This window comes from Rattus norvegicus, chromosome 11, assembly GCF_021556685.1.
Source record: "Rattus norvegicus strain SHRSP/BbbUtx chromosome 11, alternate assembly SHRSP_T2T, whole genome shotgun sequence".
NCBI classification, from domain to species: domain Eukaryota; kingdom Metazoa; phylum Chordata; class Mammalia; order Rodentia; family Muridae; genus Rattus; species Rattus norvegicus.
The window spans coordinates 91,576,431-91,600,152 of record NC_141544.1 but is presented as its reverse complement, the minus strand read 5'-3'; the positions used below and the strand labels follow the sequence as shown (position 1 = coordinate 91,600,152).

The window sequence follows — 23,722 nt, the reverse complement described above, 5'->3', positions numbered from 1 at the left end:
TCGAGTCTGAACTTTATTTCACCCAGGATCAGGTGATGAAGAAACATGCTTCCATGCTGCACACATCCCAGGAGTCTTCTGGTCCTTCCACTCCGGGTCTTTGCCGGGCTATGGTGTCACGGTTGAAGCTTCTGCCTGACGCTCAGGTGCTGGGCCTGCCCCTGCCTTTGAGAGTCTGCCCTTGTACTCACATGAGTTTAGGAGCCTCTGTAATATAGTAAAACACTGTTAATCTCGTGCTTCTTCTCAACTTAGGCAAAGCAGCGCAGCCAGATACAGGGTGAGAATGTTTCCCAGTGACATTGGGTCTCCATTTTAAAGGAAAACAATGATTAAAATGAAAGAATACTCAGCTCAAATGCAGTTTCCCACAGCAGCCATACACACACCCACAGGCTGGTGTAGCCATGTGAAGCAGCATCCTTATTTCCTATTCCCACACATCTCTCCACTGCATTCTGCAGGCACCTTGCTTTCTGTAATCGGAGTTTGTGGTGACTCTGCAGTGAGTCCCACAATCACACACATTCTGACTGTTCTGATCCCCCACTCTGTGTTCTCCTTCCATACATGTCAGGGGTCCCTCCTCCCTACAGGGTCACTTCTGGGGTTCAGGTCTTTGTTTAGTGGCCAGAAAATTTACCTAGCGTCTCTCAGAGATCATGGGTACAGACAGAACTGTCTACTGGAGCCTGGAGGACTTATCTCTGCCTTCAGAAAGTCCTATCTTCTTTTTCCAGCAAAAGCACAGCATGGGTTGTAAAGCACACACCTTCCTCACATTCTAAGGCCATGAGTGATAACCTCTTTCTCTTTCTCCAAAGTCAATAGTCTTCAGCGTCATAGCAAAAAGATAGAGCAATTTAAGGTAAGGCTAAGGAACTGGCTTCTAAAAGGTAGGAATGAAGTTTCCATCAACTCCCACGACATGCCTTGTCACAAGAACTAAAAGATTGCTGTGGCAAACCTACTTCAATATTCTTCCTTCTACTTTCTGTCCTTGGTGTTAGATGCAGAACTTCTGAGAACTAAGGATTGCTTGATCTGACCTCAGCAATACTACCAAAAAGCTCTTGCTTGAAAGCTATGACAAAGACTAGCCAGGGGGTAGACTAGTGAGTAACATCATCACCCACAAAAGGAAATTCAAGGCTAACCTGCTCAAGTGAGAGTCTCATTTGATATACTTAACCTGCTTGAGAATCATAAAGTCAAGTCATTACTGCCCACTTTCTCCCTTTGATCAGCCTGTTTCTGTTTTCTTATCTTTCTCTGACATCTGGAAGTTTTGCTGTTATTTTCCCCCATCCATAAACCTCCAGTCTCTTGATTTTCTGTTTTCTAAACACAGAGACCATAGTTCTGTATGGAAATGGTAATGTGTATCTTGAGATACCCACTCATTATCTGAGCAGTGGATTCTGGTAGGCTTCTTCCTGTATTGGTTCAGAGAGTATGTGAGGCAGGCTCAGAAGGAATTCAGAAGGATGGCAGTTTGATTATCAGTCCACAGGGATTTATAAAGTCCTACTGACAAGCTGTTCTGAGCCTCATGGCTTGATGACTTATATCATAATATTTGTGTTTGGGCAGTAGAAAAAGAGGCTGGGAAAGCATTTGTAAAAGTACCTGGGCTGTATAAGTTAAGAAAGAGCACTACTATGAGTTCAATTCCCAGCAACCACATGGTGGCTCACAGCCATCTGTAATGGGATCTGGTGTTCTCTTCTGGTGTGTCTGAAGACAGCTGCAGGGTACTCACATATTTTAAATAAATAAATCTTTTTTTTTAAAGAAAGAACACCAAGGAGATCAAAATCAGAAAATTCTGCTGTTTCTGTGGTTGGATCCTTCCTACTAAATGAATTCCATGGGCACCGAGGAGAGTTTTGGGAAGTCTGGAAAATCAGATATCAGCTTAAATGAAAGGCTATCTGGTTGTACATGGATATCAGGGATCAAAACATCATGGGTCTCCGTGTCATATGGTGATGTGGTAGCTATCACACCTTCAGTGAAACCTGAGTCCTGAAAACCATGAGAGATAACAGCTGGCTGAGCTAGGGGAGGGTTCAAGGTGAAGCCCTCTGTCCTCCCCTGTATCTGTGTAGATGTAGTACTGTCTTCTGAAGAGCTTGTCAAAGACTCTGCTCTCTGGTCAGTGTGCTTGACATTGTTTTTGTCTTTATTTGTGTGTTTGCCCTCACCGTGATCATGACCCTGGCCATAACCATGACCAAGACCATGACCATGACCATGTCCCATTGGATGTCTATAATTATAGCCATCATCTCTTTGCTGTTTAAGGTCATCAAGTTTATGTTTATGTCCATGACCAAGGCCATGTGGTTTCTGGTGTCCATTGCTAAGACCATGCCGCTTTGGGGGCCAACAGCCATGGTCATGCCCATGCTTATGACCTTGGTGATTCTTATCCTTTATTTGCTTTGCATGAAACCAGCCATGGCCATGGATGGGTCCTTGTTCATTTCCTGGATCCCTCTCTTCTTGCACCCTGGCAATGTAGGGTGGACTTACAGTCGTTCCTTCTTTAGTTTCTTGTACTCGCACCAGCCGGAAAGGTGAAAATCCTGGAGGCCTAGAAATCATCTACACAGAAATATTGAGAGGAATGCATCGTGTTAGCATCAGGCTGTCTGTGAAGGAAGAAGAGACTAGGAACATGGTGATGCTATTCTGTATTGCAACAGCGTGAATCTTTCCCAGATTTCAAATGCTATATTACCTTCCTAGAAGACTGAATCAACAATACTTCTCCCTTGATTATTCTTGAAATGTGTAGGCTTTGTTTGTGGTCCAAGGGATTGAACTTTGTAAGTGTTGAGCAGGTACCCCTTCACTGAGTTACAGCCTCAGCCCTGTCCTGATTATTCTTAATAGTCCTCTAAGGCTAAGAGTTTTTCTTCATTTAGAAAACAGGGTGATTGAGCACGTAATCCCGGGGGTATGCACTTTGATATCATTTCTGTTGCAACCATTGCTGTTACTATCCTTAAAGGTCTTTATGGCTAAACGTTCTCAGCTGTGCCACCATAGGGCCTTCTCACAAGCTTGACCGGAAGGCCTTTTACAATGTGTTAGAGATATTACACAAATGACAAGAAGCTCAGCTAGGAAAAGAGAGGTGACAATCTGCACAGACATGTGACTTTCTGGATATGCTCCACCTCCCTTTTACCAATGTGGGGAGGCCACAGTTGAAGCCAGTCATGAGAGAGGAGAGAACGAGGCTTTGGAGTCAAACATCTTCTAACAGTTAGGGTCATGATGGAACGGGTGGGCTCAGATAGGAGCTGCACTCAACACTCTACAGACTGAGTCTACTTTGCTGCCAAATGAAAACCACAACACCTGCTTCCCAGGGCCCCCGGGACCATTGAGAATATGTAAGGAGCTGGCTGTTCACAGCCTGGCTTGAGGGACTTAGTGACATGATTCACTCTGGAGCCTCAGAGCATTTCAAATCTTAGTGTCCCATCGTTGGCAAGGGATGAAGCCCTAGGCACATTAAGACTTAAAAAACCTGGTGCAGAGTGCAGCCTTTCAGATTTGAATTGTGTGTGTGTGGACCCCTTGAGGAGCCTTTTAAAATGCAGTTCACATTCATTAACTGTGGAAGGGGAGTGAAGCCACCTTCCTCACAAGGTCCTCCAATGAACGGAGGAGAGCACAGCACACAGTAGTACTCAGGTCTCGGGTAAGTCTCAGAAGCGTGTGCCTCGTGTTAGTATCCAGGCCCTCTCCTCAGTACCAGACACAGAACTACCTGGGAACACTGACAATGAGTTAAGTTACTGGGAGGTTACCTGTTTTCCTTTCCAGCCATCAACCTCAAGATCAGCATAGAAATGTACAACTTTTTATGGGTTTAAAATGTAGCCCTGGCCCCACTTTGTTTCAGTAATGATTCATTTTCCATACCCAGATATTGCTTTTTGGAATAGGCAGAGCTGACCCCAAGCTCCCGTATTTAAATCCTACCATATCTAGTGCTTGGCATCTGACAGTCGGGACGACTTTGTTCTCCCAAGGTCTCATGTACACGTTAGCATTGCAGTTGAGGCTTTGCTAATCATGAAAGCAGAAGACAAGAGAAAATAAATTAGCATTAGTGATGAGGCACATGAGCAGTGACCCTTAGATCCTCACACAGGGACAGCGCTACTCACACCGAGGTGTTTGGTCTCACAATCCGCTGTCAGTTCTGTTTTACTTTGCTTGGAACAGTTAGTTTCTCTGGCTATGAACTCAATCACATATATTACTCCAGCAACCACCTGTAAAGTTAATAGGACAAGACAAATATTTAATAAGAATTTCTATAATAAATTAAACTTTTTTACTACAGTGAGTTTAAAGTTAGGATCTTGAAATTTTAATTATAAACTGACCATCTAAAGTGTCACACTTCCTAAGCTACCCATATCTGGTACATATCCGTACACATAACTAAGACTTCTGGGTATTAGTCTGGCCAGCTTCCTTCACTATGTAAAAGATATGTGGGCTTAACTTTTACTTTAATATACACATATTAATTTTAATGTTCAAAGGCTTCAAACCACACCTACAAAGTAACTCAAGGGCTTAGATTTTAGCACAATCTTAGGTTTTGGGAAAACAAAGTATTTTCTTCAAACGTTTTTGTTGTCTTTTTGCCAAATACTGAATCAGAAATTTCTTATGTAGTTTAAATTATTATATTAGGAAAATATTTATATTATCTATTGATTCTCTTATACTTTTAATATTAAGAAACCACTTAAACATTTAAACAAGCCAGTCCTTTGTGGAACATGCTGTATCCCAGCACTGAGGAGATAAAGGAAGGTAGATCTCTGTGAGTTCATGGCCAGCCTGGCCTACAGAGTGAATTTGAAGTCAGTCTGGACTGTATAATGAGATCCTCTCTCAAAAATTAAAAAAAATTGTTAGGGATATGTCTAACCAAATGATTCAAAGACGATTACAATAAAGTTCTCTATAATAAAAATCTCTAGATATTGGCAAAGAAATTACTGAAGATACTGGAAATGGAAATATCGTCCATGTGCCTTCACAGGCAAACTTGATAGTGTGAAAATGTCTATACTACCAAAATTAACATACAGAATTAATGCGATATCTATAAAAATTCCCATTGCTTATGTCATAGGCTTAGGAAAAATACATGACTTTATATGAGACCACATAAGATTGAATGGCCAAACCAGTCTTAAGGAGTAAGAGAATACTGAAGGTATTGTAATACTAGACCTCAAAGTACACTATAGAGCCATAGTGACAGAGACAGCCTGTGACTGGAACAAAAACAGACAGGAAGACCAACAGCACAGACAGGAATCTGCCCCAGGTATCAACAGATGGGACTGCATGAAAATACAAAGTCTCTACAAAGCAAAGGAACCAACCAGCAGGGCCCATAGCCCATGATGGGAGAAAATCTTTACAGCTACCCTTCAGACAACAGCTGATATCCAGAATTAACAAAAGATTTGAGCAACTAAACAGCAAGGGACAAAAACTCTCAACCAGTGCATAGGAAACAAACTAACAGGCAGTGAGGAAAGCAGGAGACTCTCCCCCATCAAATACTCTTTACAAAGCTGCCTTAACCTTTCTGCCAAACACTCAAGAGTAAGGCTCTGCTTGGCTTCATTTAGCCACGGCCATATTGTGGATCTTGTTGTTATTGGTGTGTGTGTGTGTGTGTGTGTGTGTGTGTGTGCGTGTGTGTGTGTGTGTGTGTGTGTGTGTGTGGGTGGGTGGGTGTACTTGCTATGTGTAGAACAAGCTAGCCTGCAACTTGTGGCAATCCTCCTGTCTCAGCTTCTGAGAGTTTGCATTACTGTTGTGCACCATAAACGCAGCACAAGATGTGTCTATGAGAGATGAGATCAAGATGCCAGAGAATAAAACAGTGCACTCCATCGCTTGCATTTTGCTAATTGCACTGTGGTTTCTAGTATTTTACACTATTTTGGAGTTTGGAAGTGATGGCTTATACAATTTAAGCTTTGCTTCAGACATTGTCAGGTAAAAACCACACCTGAGCTTCCCACCCTCCTTGTTTGTTTGTTTTTGAGACAGAGTTTTGCTGTGTAACCCTGGCTATCCTCGAACTCACTTTGCGGATCAAGCTAGCCTCAAACTTAGGGATCCTACCTCTGCCTCCCAAATGAAGGAGACCCCACCAAATTCTGTTGCCAAGTACTGTGTCCCCAACCAGAGCCATAGGGAACATGGTGCCAATCAATCCATACATAGGCTCCAAACTCCCATTTTCTATTTACAGACCTGTGATGTTGCCTTTTTCACGGTGTCAATCTTGAAATAGAAAATATGGTTATGCTGTGCATTAAGCTGTGCAATGGAATGACCAAGTGCCTCCTTCAGCTCCGGGCTGTCTACAGGTATCTCCCTGGGGCAGCCACGGCAATTCTTGGGAAGTAGTTCAAACAAATCATCTCCTGAAGAAAATAACATTGAAAGTCAGTAAGTTCCCCCAAAGAGTAGTCCTGGCCTCCTCCTGTCACACACAACTTCTCCGTTCTCATGTACACAGGGTGTGAGGGAAACAGAACAGAATTACAGGAATATTGGCCCTCAGACCATCACTTCTCCTTGTTCTCCAGGAGTTCATATGCATAGGAGAGCATATTTGCACCTGTTGACCCATTGGCTATAATTTCTTTTTATTTTTACCCTGATACAGGGTCCTAAGGCAGCATTGAATTCTATAAGTCACAGAGGTTGACCTAAAACTCCTGATTCCCCCTGTTTCAGTTTCCTAACTGACATGGTTACAGATGTGCACTGCCACGCCCAGTTTAAAATTTCCCTTGTTTGATGTAAACTATAGAGAAATGTTTAATTTTGAGGGAAATGATTGTGAACATAAAGTAATGACTCTCCAATGGACAGCTGGGAGTCCATGGCTCCATTTAACAGGCAGTGCCAGTGATGCTCCTCATGATAGGTGTACAAGGTGCTCCTCATGACAGGTGCACAGTGGTGCTCCTCATGACAAGTACACAGTGGTGCTCCTCATGACAGGTGCACAGTGCTGTTTCTCAACATGACACATTCACAACTGTTTGTCAGTGTGAGTGAACTCGGCTGTTTGATTAGAAATGCTGATCTAACTACAAGCTTTCCAGAAAGCTCCCCAGAAACACCCTGGAAAACCTACCTTTACCTGGAAGGATTTCATGGTGACTGGTTAAAAACAAGATACAGTTCTCTCTAACTCAAAACACCAGATTTAAGGACAATTCATATAAAAAGAAAGGCAGGTGCCACTGTCTCTGAAGGCTACATTGTCTGGAGAATCCACACTGTTCCTTCATCCTTCATGCTGTCTTGGTCACTTACAGACACAGTGCAGCTAAGTAAGAAGGAGGCCCCACCACTTCCTGTGTCTCCATGTGTGATTTCTCACCTGGATAAAGGTCACAGCTCTGTGAGAAGCCGGCAATTGTGTTATGAATATCCACGTGGGTATGACCCGTACACTCACCATGATCCTGGTGGTTCAAAATCATAAACAGAAATCATTGTGAGAACAAACATCTATCAAAAATGAATGACAGTGTGTCTATGTTACAGTTGATTGCATCAGGAAAATGAAGAAAAAGGAATAAGAGCTGAAAGCAAAGGAGAAATGAGAAGCACAGGTAGCCCTGACATCCATGGCGAAGAGAAACCACAGAGAGGGAAGAAATACGATTGCACACTGCACAGCAATGCCCAAGCAAGACAGGGTCTCTCACTGAACGCTGAGTTTGTTGATTGCTGTAGCTGCTGTCAGGTGAGCCCAGAAGTCCTGTCCCAGTCTCCCTGATGATTGGCTTATTGATGTTTCCAAGGGACAGAGAGAGCCAGAGACAAGCCTTCGACTGAAATAGTTATTCCCTGGTTTCAATTTTACCTTTGTTTTGTTTTAGAGACTGCTGAGCACATGGTTTTCACATGTATGTACACAGGTGTGCACTCCCATACATACATGTACATACATGCATATATCATACACACAAAGAAAGGAATGGGCAAAAAAATGTAATTAGTTATCCATAAATTCAACCCATAAACTTCTCACATCCTTATGAAAATATTTCAGCAAAACAAACAAATTACCTCAACTATTGACTGAGAAAATAAAATATACTTAGCCATAACATTCTGAATTTTAATGCAACAGAATTTCACTTATTTATTTAAGCAAATAACTAATGAATAAAATGAAGTTTAAAAGATTTTAATAACTGTGTTTATCACCTATAAAACTGAGACCCTACTCTGAAGGAAATGATACCAAATACAAAAACACTTTCGTTTTCAAAAATGTTTGCTAAGTTAGTAATTATATTAAAAAGTAGAAATAACCTAGGTATCGAAAGGTAGGAGTGCTGTGGTAAAAAACGATCTATGGGATCCTTGCTGGAATATTATTACAGAGTCATTTTTAAAGTTTACCAAGATTTCTAATGATGAGGAAAAATTCTTAGGTGAAAAAAGTAGAGCATTTAAAATAATCACAGGACTGGAGAAATGGCTCGGAGGTCCAGAGCACTAACTATTCTTATGGAGGACCGGGGTTTGATTCCCAGCATCCCCACCGCAACACATAACCATCTACAAATTCAGTCCCAAGGGATCTGATGCCCTTTCCAGCCTATGTGGATATTGTAAATACATAGTCTACGGATTATACATGTAGGCAAAAAGCCCATATATTTGAAATAAATGAATCTAAAAAATTTAAATAAAAGAATCACAACTTTTTTTTTTTTTTTTTTTTTTTGGAGCTGGGGACCGAACCCAGGGCCTTGCGCTTCCTAGGTAAGCGCTCTAACCACTGAGCTAAATCCCCAGCCCCAAGAATCACAACTTTTAAGAAAGAAAAAGACACTGGAAAGTTCCCACAACTCTCCTTCATCTCCACCCAGGAAAAAGACAAAGAGAATGTGCAGGAATCGCTCTGGGGGTTAGGACCATTCTGCTCGCATTTGCATTTCCTGATGGCTAGTGGTCCTGTGGGTGTCCTCATGGGCTTGTGGGTCACCTGTCAATCCGGAAGCATCCGTTCAGTCCTTTGCCCATTTTAGAAGTGGTCTGTCTTTTGGTGTTGAGTTCTGGAATTTTGAACATTATCTTCATGTTAAGCCCTTAAAGGGCAGAAGATTCACAAATGTTTTCTTTCATTTTGTGTCTTTCTTGATAGTCATTTATGATTCTTTCAGCGGCTATAAATCAATACATAATTAACCAGAACATTCGAGAAGTATTGGATAAATCCGCCAAAGTATGTAAAATCAGAAAAGAGCACCCACAACTCTTCCTGAAGGTAACAGCTTTCTGAATTATAACACATTTATTTTCTATTACTTTTATATTTATATTACTTTACTTTGTATATTTGACTGACTCTGCATACATAGTTGCCCTTTCTTCCTTTCCTTTGATTTTAATTTACTTGAAAACAAATTTTGATACAGCATCATCGCTCTATAGCCCCGATGGCTTAGAACACTGTAGAACAGCCTGGTCTTGAACTCATGGACATCAGCTGTTTCTGCAATGCTGGCAAAGGTGTGTGCAACCACACCCACCTCCCGCTTCCTCCTTCTCTTCATTTATCTGCTTATGTCTTTTTTGTTTTCTTTCTGAAACAGCAGCTTTTCAAACCACTGATGGCCTCAATCCCACTGTGCAGCTAAGGACGCTCTTGAACTCCTAATCCTCCTTTCACCATGCTCTTGTGAGTACACTTTGTGTCCTGATTTTTGACTTCTCCTTAACATATTACAATGATTTTCCAGTGACACAGAAGGTTCAGGAAGCAGGATTAATCTATGGTCCACTGTAACCTACATATGCATGACCTAAGAAGGCATAATAGCATATGTCCCAAGTGCTCTACCATTAAAATTAGCAAAGTGTGGTCTAGATTTCCCACCTTTCCCTCACAACATAGAACTCTCAAAGCAGAGACACTAGATTAAAGAAATATCTACAATAATATCCCAGAAAGGATCGGTCCTTGGTCACCTTGGCATCCACAAGCCACTGGTCAGCCACTGACATCATTATAATGACAAGATGTCATGCACAGAGGGAGAGAATTCCCAGAATGCATTCATTGGAATGACAGGAGAAGAGGGAGGGTGAGCAAACACCACAGGAGAGTTTATAGGAAGAAGCTGGGACACAGAGCATCCTGTGTGAATATGGAACACACAGGAAGGTGGAGGAGGCCAGGAGAGTGTGACAACCCATCAGCATGGCAAATCCCATTCTAATCCCTGACAGGACGGAAATACTTAATGTGACACACATGGATTGCCTGACCAGCAACTTAGGTCCTAAGACCCCGGGTGAACATGAATGTGAACCACTAAATGACATCTCGGTGTCAAGTCCCAGAGCTTGACATTCTGGAAATGCTGTCAGCAAATGTGAAAGACTATTGCTAAATGTCTACTACTTACGCCATAGGGAAGGGGTACACAGTCTTCATGGAGGGAAGGAAAATCCTCCTTTGAACAATTTGTTTGCACAATGGAGTAGATAATTTTATAATTCATGCCAGCCACCACCTGAAATGATTTATGTGGAATGAGTACTGGAACCTCAGGTTGAACAATATTCACACTGAGCAAAAGTTATAAATGTCTTGAAACATTGAACTGAATACAGTAACTTTTCCAGAAATACAAACCATTATTTTTAGTAGACCATAGAATCACTAAGCAAATATTGGGTATTGTGACAAACACATGTACAGACACCCACACATACACATACAACACATTCCCATGGCATTTCTCAGTAACTGCAAACATAAAAGAATATGCATATATATCATATGTGTATACATTATATATCACATACATGATATATCTGTATCTTCAAAGACACCCACAATCTTTCTTTCCCAGGTTGTCAAGAATGCATGTATGTTAGTGGAGGAGTATCAGGTTAGTGAAGCAGTATGATTGTCTAGCTTGGAGCAATGGGGAATGGGAGTGGCCTCTCCTGGTGAGCCCTCTGGGTGCAGGTCACCAGGTAGTGAAGTTCTCCTGCTTTGCTCTTCGCAGCCCCTTCCCACTATCTTTGTCCATGGTCACCATGTCCCTGTGCTGAGCGCTGTTCAGGACCTCAGGTGGGCAAGGTCCACATCTCACACAGGAGCAGGTTGAACTAAAAGTAGAGAGTGTTACTCTCTAACCTGAGGGATTCTTAAGAGACCTCAGAAAAGCCTTGATAAAGGAGCCAATACAAAGCTAGGCCTGGTGGTCAAAGCCTTTAATCCCAGCATCAGAGGCAGAAGTAGGAAGATCTCTGAGTTTGAGAACAGCCTGGTTTACAGAGTGAGGTTCAAGGCAGACAGGACTTGTGGAGACTCTGCCTCAAGCGAACAAGAGAAGCAAAAAAATAAATGGTCAGATTAGTAGATATTCCACCCCACGCCACCAGGAAGAAGTGGGCAGTATAATTTAGCTGTGTCCACCTTTTTACAAACAATTTAATGTATTGATGCTATTTTAAATTAATGATAAGATAAAAATATAGATTTGGTAAAACCTTGAAGCCACAATGCCATCCATTTTTCCATTTCTGGGAAGAAAGCACGTAATGCCGGGGGAACTGGAGTGTGAGAGTTTCCTTTCCTTTACATGGGTCTCACAACTCCCCTGGATCCTGACAAAGCCCCTTGTCATACGAGTTAATCTCATGAAAACATAGGACACTCCAGCTCATGCCAGCATGTGGCCAGGCAGGTTGTCCTGCCAGTGGTTCTTTTTAAGCGACAAAATGCCAATCTAACAGATTTTCAACCATATTGAGATGCTACATCTTTAAGTTCAGACCCCATTTTAGACCTGACCTAAGTTTGATCTCAGGTAAACTAACAGGCTTGTCCCTCACTCCAATCTCTAGGCTAATCCCCAACCCAACCAACGTTTCCAGGATACACCCTCAACAAGAGGAGTGTCTCCAGGTTACTCCCCAGGAAACCTGCACCCCAGGTTACAAGCCCAACCCCTGTCTAACAACAACCAATGCAGAGGGGAACAGAACTTAAGTTTATGATGTGACTCCCAGCACCAGACAATTATGTTAAAGGCCACAGATGCTTTCCAATTAGATGCTTACCCACTTACCCCTGCTTGCTGCTTAGTATAAAACCTTGCCCCATAGACATTTGGGTCCCCCCCTCCTCCAATATCAAAACCATCCTGCGTGAAGGTGGCACACTGGGGTGGAGGAGGGGAGGTGATCTAACTTGAATAGAACAAAGATCCTGCTGGGAGGTGTGTCAGATCAGCTCCTCTCTGTTTTCTTGGGGAACCACTAACATTTCCTTGTCACTACAATATCTCATGTCACGAACAACTGGACAACAAACCTGTGAGTGGGCACTCTTTACTTCTCTGAGAGCAAAGAGGTGGGTGTGCTTCGTGTTGTTGTTGAAATGCTCCACAGCGTGTTTCAGAACAGGCTTCAGGTCTGAGCTATCCATCGGTATGGGTTGGAAACACCCGACACAGAGGTCCTCCTCTGTCTTCTTAGGACCCTTACCTTGACAAAGAGCAGACAAAGACACAGCATTAATAACTGAAAACACATCTCATAGTCATGGTCCTAAAGCTCAAGTCCATTTAGTAAGATCCTGAACACCTGACTTTGCTGTATCTCCTTCCGGTGTGAGTTAGAGCTAATGAGAGTTTAAGACTCCAGTACAGTCAGAAGCAAAGGTGCAGAGCATTAAGAATGGATATGCTATTGATTTCCGTTTTCACAGGGTCTCCTATAGCCAAGGTTGGTCTGGAACTGTCCATGCAGCTAAGGCTGGCCTCCAGTGCTCATCCTCCTTCCTCTGCTCTTCTCCAGAGGCCTCTATGCCTGCTGTGTGGACAGAGGGGATGGAACCCAGGTGTGCAGGCATTCAGCTTCTCACAGCAGGGTTGAGGAAGGAAGTTGTATGAGGAGAATTCTGAGTGCTTGTGAGAACACTCCGAGACTACAGGACAGGAGACTTGTGACTTCAGTTTCTGGAAAGCAGAGAATTGTTCTTGGAATGAGGGTTCAGGCTCCTCCCAGATGTATTGGTAGGAATGAGTTTACTTCAGAATATTCATTATTGTTTGCTGTTGTTCTTCAATTCAGTCTTTAAACTCTCCTGTATATGATTGTATTGATTCGGGTTTTCTAGAGTCATAGAACTTATGGAATGTCTCTATGTATTAAGGGAACTTATTGTAATGACTTGCAGCCTGTAGTCCAACTAACCCCAACAGCGGGCTGATGTGAACGGGAAGTCCAAAAGTCTAAAGTGTCTCAGTCCGTGAGGCTAGTTGTCTCACCTAGTCTTCTGTATAAGCTGCAATCCTGAAGAAGTAGGTTCTAACAGATGTGCTGGCAAGTAAATGCAAACACATGAAGGAGAGTCAGTCTTCCTTCTTCCAATGTCCTTATGTAGGCCCTCAGCAGGAGGTATGGCCCAGAATAAAGGAGTGTTTTACCATGCTTGGATCTGGAACTTGCTTTGTTCCAGGCTGACCTTGAACTCTTAGATCTCCTTGCCTCAGTCTCCTGGAGTTAAAGGTGTGTGCTACCTTGCTTGGGCCTAAGCTATTTAAGGTCACTAGTCCTCAAGATCTCCATGTCAAGATCCAGGTCAGAAGCCTGTGTCTTCTTACAGTCTCAAGATCTAGATCACAGGCTTGCCCTCCATTTCCGGATTTTAATTAATTCCAGATATAGTCAAGTTGACAAACAGAAATAGCCATCACAATGACTTTATGGCTGACATTGTTTTGTCACTGTGAATTGTATGTTGCTTGAGCTCATGACAACCTTACTGAGCTGACCTTCCTCAACCCTCAGAGCCTACATTATCTGAAGCTCTGATAAAGTTGGTTATTTCATGAGACTGTAGCCTGCCTCGTTTATCAGTTATATTCTCCCAGGTCCTATTGCCTTAAGAGTCGTGAATTTAGCTGAACTACATCATTAGGTCTTTATTTTAATGACCACAACAATACACTAACCTTTTTATAAAAGGGAAGACATTACAGATATATCATTGTTTTTCAAAGTTACTGAGAGCTCCCTGACACCTAACTCCATCTGATAATGTCAGTGTAATGCTTTGGCCCTGGAGAAGAGCCCCCCACACCCAACCAGGACGGTCTTTCTGTTTTATGTCACATGCTATTGTTAAACTTGTTAACACATTCACTGTTTCACCATCTAAAGCAAGTCAATGTGAGGTAGTGAGCTGGCCAGAAAGTGTTCCTCTCTGTTTTCATCTGACTAGAACACAAGACAAGGGGCTTTCTTATCGGTCAGCCCAAGAGAAGCCTCTCCTTTAAGTCTATGTGCCCTTGCTATCCCCTGGCAGGCAATGAGCCAGGTTATAGGGAGATTTCAAGTGTCCCATCTGTGAAGGAATGACTGTCAGGTAGAAAGGAAAGAGTGTAGACAGACCATTTCATGGGATGGCCAAGAGGTAGGAAAATACATGAGGGCCGAAGGGGCTGAGGAATAACAGGTATGGAAAAGGTGAGAATGCTGAGAGAAAAGGAAGAAGGTGGCAAGAGGAATCGACAAGACATGTGGGGGTGACTCGCAGTGGGGGGGGGCAGGGAGAAGGGGGTGATGGTGCTGAGAAATCAGGATGGGAAAGGAACAGTAGTATGTGACGTGGCATCTATTCAGTTTGCCAGAGTGCCCAATGTGACACAGAGAGGGCTAGTTTGATTTAGGGACAGTCAGAGAGAGAAGGCTATGCTCCAGGCAGGAGATACTGACCCTGTTTAGATTCACTGTCTATACTCAAAGCTCACAAGCTCTTAGGCATTCTGATGAGAGCTGTAGCCTCTCCCTAGGAAAATGCAAACAATCACAATATTTACAGAGGATTTTTAGGATTCCCATAGACTCTCTGAAGTGAAGACTATGCTGTGTGGAAGGAGGAAACACTGAATGGTTTGCAATAAAATGATGTCAAACATTTTTTATAGGTATTGCTATTAAATACCAAGGGGAGAGCCTTGACTGAGGGAGGAGTGCTGCAGAGTGAGTGACAGCAGAGATGTCTCCTCAGGATCAAGGCTTCCTTACCCTTGGGAACACACTTACTGGGTGCCTACTGTCCCTGGGTCTCTCCTCCCACCTTTCTCTTTCTCTTTCTCTCTCTCTCTCTCTCTCTCTCTCTCTCTCTCTCTCTCTCTCTCTCTCTCTCTCCCTCTCCCCTCTTTCCTTTTAAGACAAGGCCTCATATACTCCAGGATATCCTCCAACTTGCTCTGTTGTTGAGAATAAATGTAATGTCCTAATCCTCCTCCTGCCTCAACCTCCCCAGGGTGGGATTTACAGGTGTGCACTATGATACTCAGATGTAGCTAGATCTTAACTGTGCTGCAAAGTCCAAGTCAGGTAATTTGTTGCATTGTCCAAAAGCTCACTTAACACAGTAGGTGTGATCTAGTCAGTAGACTAAGCCTTGGGCTCTGCTGATGATATTCAACCCTCACATTGCTAGGTGCTCAACACAGCTCTCCTCAGGACTGTGTGGTGTATGGCATCTCTACGGCAGTCAGGAAAACTTTATAAATGATTTCACCTTCTCTTCTTTCAGAAGAGGTTGAATCAGGGCACTGTAGAATTTGATGGGAAGGATGGGAGACTTACTGATCAAAAGAGGTGAAAGCCACATAAGCTGTGGAGATGATCAGGGCAGATTTGTCCCCCATGAGCCAGCGCTCATTCAAGGCAGAATGGAGTAGAAGAGAGCGGTTTCAAGGGAGGGAAGAGTATGAAGGGTGACATTTCTTTCCTGGATAACTCAGTGCCTTTCAAGCTGCATATTTCTATACAGATGGGTTTGAAATAGGAATAGAACTTTTCAGTGCTGATGGGGACTGATGAGCTCTTCTCTGCCTTGGTCTGATATCTTTATATGCAACTTCTTGCAAGAGCTGAAGTATGGTGCCTTTGCGGGTTCTATACGGACAACTTAGGCCAGTGCAGGGAAAGCATGCCCGTATGGTGTTGAACCATATCGAAGCCAAAAATGCTGCTCCATATTCTCTCTCCCCCTCCCCGTCCCACTCCTCCTCCCTTCCCCCTTTTTCTCCCCCCGTCCCTCTCTTCCACCCTTTGCACCTTGCAGAGGCCAGCTCCAGGAAGGTTTTCATGACTGCCATTGGCCATGAACACATCACTCTATAAAATCTTGGCACCTTTCTAGCATTAGAGAAAATGACAATAATGGCTGTATCTGCTCATAACTTGCCGTTTCTTTTTATTCTTAAAGGAGGGTTTTTTTTTGCTTTTTTAACTAAGAACCTACTCTACCCAGTCTCTACAGACTATCTGTATAATTTTAGGTAAATTACTTCACTGTTCCAGCCTCAGTTTCCTCATTTGACAAATGAGGATGTATACCACACTGACTGACCTGTAATGTTGGGAGGAGTCGATGTATGTAATGTCCCCAGATCTTAACTGCTCAGTGAGTATCAGCCATCAATGTCCTGGGTCTATGGTAAGATGCCCAGACATTGCAACTTTAGATTTATCGTCTCCTTTCCCAGCACGCCACCCTGTCAAGGGTGCAGTTCTCTTTTGTCCCTTCTGAGACATGGAAAAGGAAAAGGAAGAGGATAAAAATTTGGAATGAAGCTGGACGTGGTGGTTCACAACTTTAGTCCCAGGACTGAGGAAGTAGAAGTAGGTGGATATCTGTGAGTTCGAGGCCATCCCGGTCTAGAAAGCCAACTCTAGGACAGCAGAATTGCTACACGGAGAAACTGTGCATTGAAAAAGAAAACACAACCAAAACCAAAGCAAACTAACAGAAAACAAAACAAAGAAACCAAAAAAAAGAAGTGCTGAGGTTTCTTCAATCGCTATCTGTTGTGATGCTAAGTGTGGGCCTTCAAGACCTGGCTGTCCCAGAGCACACTTATCTTGGTCCGAGTTATTTTTGATTGGTAAATAAAGATGCCAACAGCTAATAGCTTCACAGAAGAAGAATAGGTGGGGTTTAGGTTTCCCAGACTGGGGGTCAGACAGCAACCACTAAGGGAAAAAAAGGTGCAGAAGGAGAAGGAGAAGCTACCATGGGGTGGGTGAACCATAGAAACATATCCCTGTGGGTTGGCCAGTTGTAGTTAACAGCAGCCAGGTGAAATATAGTAAGTAATTATTCAGCCTTATTTATAGGAAAGTAGATTCTAACAGCATAGGGGATAGGCAGCTGCCCAGAATTTGTACTGTTTAAGGTTTGTTGTAAATACGAAGGCTGAGTGTATCTTTTATCCAAGAACTAAATGACCTAAGGCAAAGTAGAAACCCTGGAATGAGATTAAATAATTTCGAGAACAAAGAAGGAATGATTCCAGACCAGGGCATGCCTCAAAGCCCACACTCGGCTCCATGGAGGATGCTGTGAAGGATTGGAGGCAGGTTCATGGTGCCTCATTCAGTGAACCCCAAATACCCACCTCCACCTACCCCTGCTGACACAGCACAGGGAGTTCGGATAGGTCTCAGGGGATGATTGACACAAGCCTGACCCAATCCAAGAACTTCCTGCAGTGCTACTATACCCAACATGTACCACAATTCCAACACTGCAGATGGCATTGCCACCTTCTGGGAGGGTGAAGCAGTCTGGTCTGGGCTGTGTTCTTGGTACACAGGAATAATTAACATCACCAACCCCCGGGCTCTGACACACTGCCACCAACAGTCCAGGTCCCCAGATGGATCACCCACCTGGAGTAATATTGCAGATCTGGGTGGCTACGGAGAATTTATTTTCTTTCTTCCCCAAAGTTGTTGTGCATTCGCCAGTAGCCTAAAAGAAAAAAAGGAAGAAAAGAGGGCATTTGATTTCCTCTTTCTTCCTCCTGGAGACACCTAGCTAGTGCTGGTAATAAAGGTGGATTTTTAAACAGAGAAAGGACTAAGGTTTTTCTCTAATAGAGATTTTGTTTCGTTTCCTTTTGATTTACTTGTTCTTATGCACATGAGTGTCTATGCACCTCATGTGTGCCTGGTGCCTGCAGAACCCAGAGGACAGCAGCAGAAGCAATGGGACTAGAGTTACAGATGGTTCCAAGTGTCCGTCTGGATGCTAGAAACCCAACCCAGGAATTCTCAAGAGCAGCAAGCGCTCTTAACCACTCAGCAACATTTCCAGTCCATTAACAGACTTGTGAGATTTGAGAATGAATATTTATGTGACCTTGTGATTGTTTCCACTGACCACTGATCTTCACAGGACTGGGGAGAGGCAGAGCAAGGCCTCTAAACTTGAGGCACAATGTGGAGATCTGTGGCTGCTTCCTTGCCACTATGATGGACCAAGAGGACCAACAGGATGAGCTTCCTTTTGATTCCCCCCTCAGTTTCAGTGTTTGCCTGCTCTTTACATAAATCAGTTTAACCTCTTAGAACATCCCACTTCCACACCGCTGGCTGCTACTTCTTCCTGCTGCCCTGGTGCCCCCCACTGCCTCAGTTTACCCACCTTGTGGAAACAGCACCACATGTACTTAAGAGGTTGCTGTGGAGAATCAGTGTGCCCACACACAGAAAGCGCCTAACAGAGCAGCGCACAGTCGGTGCTTACACAGGTCTGCCCACTCTTAGTGATGAATAACGTTTGTAGAATAGCTTTGACTTGGCCTTCACTTTAGCCCCCAGTCCTGAGTATCAGGAGCTATTGCGTGAAGCTAGAGCTCACTGTGATGTCTCCTGGTAGCTCTGAGAGACTGACTGCAGGGCATAGCAGCTGCCACACAACCTCACAGAGCCAGAGCCAGAGGTGCAATCCTGGTCTCCTAATCTGGAACCCAGTGCATGTTACAACTGTGAATGAGCACAGTGCTTAAACAAACACATGGACAATGCTGACATCTTGGTTAAGAGGGGAATGCTAGCCTGTGAGAGGACAGGCTTGCTTCTCAGGCAGATAATCCCCTCTCACAGTGCAAGGCAAGCATCAAGTGGACACAGTGTTTCTTTAAGATGCTTTTGTTAACAGCTCCTTTGTATAATGTATCTAGTGTCAGCCTCCTACAGCCAGTGAGATCAAGAATGTCTCATTTTAATAAGATAAAGTACCTACCGAGGGAGGATGAGTAGCAGAGTCAAGACTAGTACTGGGGCTCAATAGAGCTGAAACTGCCATACTCTTCCTAAACTAGACCTCGAACTCAGCCCAAATGTCTTCCTGTTGTCTCCCTGGGGTCCAGTGCACAAGCTTTGGTTGTTTGCATGGACCACCTTCTACTGAGTGGACACACACATGTTTAACAATCGGCATATTCCCGGCTTTCCTTTCTTCTCAAGAACACAGATATAACATGCACATCCTGTATGAATAGGCTGTATAATATATACCATCTCCTTATAATTAATAAAAATCCATATCTAATGGTGGGCAAGCAGTTGGGTGTATATACAGAACAGAATAATAATTATATCTTGCCAATTGCAACATGGGAGGAACTGGACACCAGCCGGTTAGTGAGAGCATCTAGAGACAGGACCTCAAAGGATGACAGGGGGCGATGTCCCTTAAGTTAGGAGCAGAACAGGAGTCACCAGCAGTTGGAGGCTGGCACAGGACAGGGATGGCCAAGGATTACTGAGTGACAGACTGGAGTGGACACAGATGACAATGTTGTATTTTTAACTGAGAATGGCTAAAAGGACTTTAAATTTTCTCACCATGAACAGTTGATGACTGAGGTGACAGGTGACCCTGCTTTAAACAAGTACCTGGGAACCAAGTTATCCGGTGTACCCCACGCTAGACACAAGTTTCATACTTGGTCTATCAGTTTTCCTGTCTCATTTATATTTTATAGCACCGAGAGGGTTGTGTGTCAGGCTGGGGCTTTTGTATAAAGAGCACACTCACGGCTTCCTCAGCGTCCTTGAAGTCACAGTCCTGCCAGGTGAGGCCACTCTGAACAGAGCAGTTGCCCTCCTTGATTTGATACTTGAAGGAATACAATGTTTCAGCGCCATCCTGGGGAAAGCAAAGGTGACACTTTGAGTCACTCAGGGCACCCAGCAGCAAGTTTGTGGACCCTGACATCACAAACACCAGTCCTGATCAGACTCAAGGAGAGCCGTGTTCATTAAAATATAAGTGCTTATAGTTGTGTAAATGCCCCTTGGAAGGATGTTCTTACTATGCCTGCATTATTAGTGGTCTCATAGCAGTATCCGTGGTTTTGTCCCTGCCCTCTCTTATGTAAACCCTGGCTCTCATGGACATTTATGAGTCCATCCTGTCTGGTTGAAACTGGTCATAGGACAAAGCCTGTAAGCCCAGTAGTGCACTTGGATTGAGACAGGGGGAGTGTGAGTTCAAGGCCAGGGCAGATATATGAACATTGTGCAACCAAACTCCTATGGGCCCCCATCTGTCAGTCAATGAAGATACTAGGAGACTGTGGCCCTGAGTGGAGTGAGCAGACTGCAGGTTGTGCTTCAGTGACAAGCAAAATGCTTCATTTCCCCTTCTGAATCGAACATGTCTGTGTCCCATAATGCTTTCTTTTCATCCTCATGGTGTCAAAGTATCCTTTTTTTCCCTGCTGAAATAACTTGACTGATCCAAAGAATGATTCTTGTAAGGTAAAATTTATTTTATTATTTATTTATATTTTGAAAGGTTTAAATTTAACTCTATAGGCATGTTTGTTTGCCTTAATGTAGTTATGTATGTCATCTGTCTATCTGTCTGTCTGTCTGTCTGTAAGTATGTATGTACAGTGCAAATGTGCCTGGTACCCTAGGTGGACAGTGGACTCCCCATAGTCCCTAGAATTGAAGTTATAGATGGTTGTGTGCTACCGTAGGTGCTGGGAACTGATCCCAGGTCCTCCTGAAGAATAACCAGTGCCCCGAACCATTGAGCTGTCCTCCAGCCTGTGAAGTTTATATTTAAAAAAAAACTCTAGGGGTTGGGGATTTAGCTCAGTGATAGAGCACTTGCCTAGAAAGTGCAAGGTCCTGGGTTCAGTCCCCAGCTCGGAAAAAAAAGAGAAGGAAAAAAAAAAACAAACTCTAAAGGATTTTCGATATTTTGTATTATTTGTACATCCTGCTTTCATTTGTTTCATACCTGAGTGTACTCACAGAGAAATAAAAGTATAGTAAAAACTAGCCAGAGTGTGCATGGGATGTGGCATAGGTGGTAAAGTCCTTGCTTAGCATGTACGGAGTCCTGAGCTTGCTTCCCTAGTACCACATAAACCGGGCATGGCAGCCCATGCCTGTATTCATAGCTCTAGGGAGTTGAAGGCAGAAAGATCAAAAGTTTAAGGTCATCGTTAGCTGCACAGCAAGTGCGTGTGTTGGTCTAAAGCTACAAGACACCCTGGCTCAACCGAACTAGTGGAAACATCTATTAACCTCAAAGAATCAGCTGTACACACTCTGTGGTAGATATTTGGTCCAAGCAATAATGCCAACTCCCTTCTCGTCCCCTGTATCCATCCCCGTGTGGAACTCTCACTTAAGGCTGGGAGATGGCTGAGTTCACACATGCAGTGGATTCTCCTGCTGCAAGCTGACTGAGATGCTGGAGTCCCACCATGCCTGTCTCTTTCAAAAAGCTCCATCTGCTGTTGTTTCTTTCTTCCTGGGATACTGCTTTCATGATCACCCAGGAAGCCTAAGGACCAGCCATCTCCAACCCTCTAGCCTGTGCCTGAGAGCACCAATTACAAGTGGTTTCACAGGAAAACCGTCACTCACCTTCTTAGTGCCCTCAGTCACTCGGTACAACACAAACTGGTTGCCGCTTTCTAACTCAGCGTTATATTTCTTCAGAGCAGTATCCACAGCCTGAAATACAGTCTCATCATTGCAGTTCAATTCCTGGGCGCCTTCTTCCTGCGCTAAACTTGGCAGGAGCCTGGAGCAGAGGAGCAGGATAGTAATTAGCTTCATGATTAAAGGTTCCCTCTGGAATTGAGGAATTGTTTTGCCAAGACCAGGAAACCAACTCAGAAGCTGCTTTTAGCAGCCTCCAGTCTCTGACTTCTCCTGCCTATGCTCTCTCTGTCTCGCCACTCTGGTCCCTTTTAGATTCCTGCAGTCACCCCTTGTTTGCCCTCTTCTCAGAGAACAAACAGGACTCTGCTCCACGTCCAAGCAGGTACCCAGCTGGGGCATTGCAACAAGGGGTTGTTGACCTGATGTTTGCCTTTGGAAAGAATGTGGGAGTACACAGCCCATTCCCAAAACATTGCCCAACTCTCCCCAGGGAATTGCAGCAGAAACCAGTAAATGCTAAACCAACAACCATTTCCAGTATCATCTTACTACTCCTGGCCCAGTTACAAAGGTGTCTGCATACGTGAACAATGAGGACAATGTACAAGCACCTCTTCCCACACATCACTGCTCATGGCACGTCAGGGTGTACAGATACAGACACAGACACAGGGTTTTGTCAGCTCTGGTGCGTTCCTGAAATGCACAAGTGCAGGAACATCAGCCAAGGGCTGGGAGCTCCACCCAGGACACTGGGACATCTGACAAACCGTGGGCATCCTGTCTGGCCTCTGGCCATGCCAGCCTCTCTGCTCAGTTCTATTAGCCCATGAGAAGAAGGAGCGGAACCAGCAGGTTCTCACCTGAATGAAGTGCTCGCCTCACTAGCCTCAGGCTGACAACCCGGGTTTGAACCCAGGAGTTCACAGGGAACTTCTGGATGGTGATACACATTTGTGACCCTGGCATTCATATTTTTAACTGGGAGGGGAAGGCCATAGAATCACCAGGAAGATGAGGTGCCCTCAAGTGTGAAAGTGCAAAAACCAAGGAAACCTGTCTCACCCAGGTGTCTGCCGAGGCACCCACTCCTGGGAGCTCTCTGACATCCACATGTGGGCTGTGGCTTTTGTGCATGTGCACACAGACATTTTCATGCTTTATCTGTCTTTCACAAACACACACAGTAAAATAACAATGAAGAATAAAAGAAAGGAAAGGAAAGATAGAGAGAGGGAAGGAAGGAAAGAAGGAAAAAAAAAGAAAGGAGAAATAAAAGAACCAAATCTTGGAAGTTGAATTCCGTGTGGTTGATGTCTAGTTGGAGGTGGAGTCTGCCTGAGAGGCCTGGAGGCCTGAAGCAGGGTGCTGTCAATGTGGGCTGAATGGTGACTTTACAGAAGTGCAGCAGGAACAGGTGCTGGGCTACAGGTCCTAAGTAATGGGAATCTGGTTCTACCCATGACCGTCTATGTGACTGTGTCTGTGCAGCTGTGTGCATGTATGCCAGTGTGCATGTGTTTCATGCTTGTCTGAGTGTGTACCTAGGCCTCCATGTATGTGTGTCTAGGTGGGAGTGAGTCGTATGCATGAGTCGGAGTCACATAACCTTCCCATCACGGTTTCTTGCCCTGAACAGTGGGGAAATCATAGTATCTTTATAATATTGCTTTAGGGTTTTCACAGAAATCCTTCTCTTTTACGCATGCAGAAGTCAGACTGAGAAAGAGTTCTGTATAGAACAGAAGGTATGCCCAAATGACTTTTCATATTCATATAAGCCACCAAATGTCACAAATATTAAATAACAAAAAGAAAAGTTGGCCAGGCAGTGGTGGCACAGGCCTTTACTTCCAGCACGTGAAGGCAGATGTTGGCAGAT

General features: G+C 43.9%; 1 protein-coding gene across 1 annotated transcript; it reads right to left on the bottom strand.

Moving 5' to 3' along the window:
• Positions 1 to 22,261, bottom strand: Kng2 (kininogen 2). The gene is given in 11 exon segments (NM_012696.2): positions 1 to 207; positions 2,539 to 2,610; positions 4,003 to 4,089; positions 4,191 to 4,298; positions 6,319 to 6,491; positions 7,463 to 7,547; positions 10,512 to 10,619; positions 12,434 to 12,606; positions 17,815 to 17,896; positions 19,970 to 20,080; positions 21,820 to 22,261. Coding segments are annotated over 11 exon segments (1,293 nt in total). The 5' UTR covers positions 22,015 to 22,261; the 3' UTR covers positions 1 to 108.
• Positions 22,262 to 23,722: the final 1,461 nt, after the last annotated feature.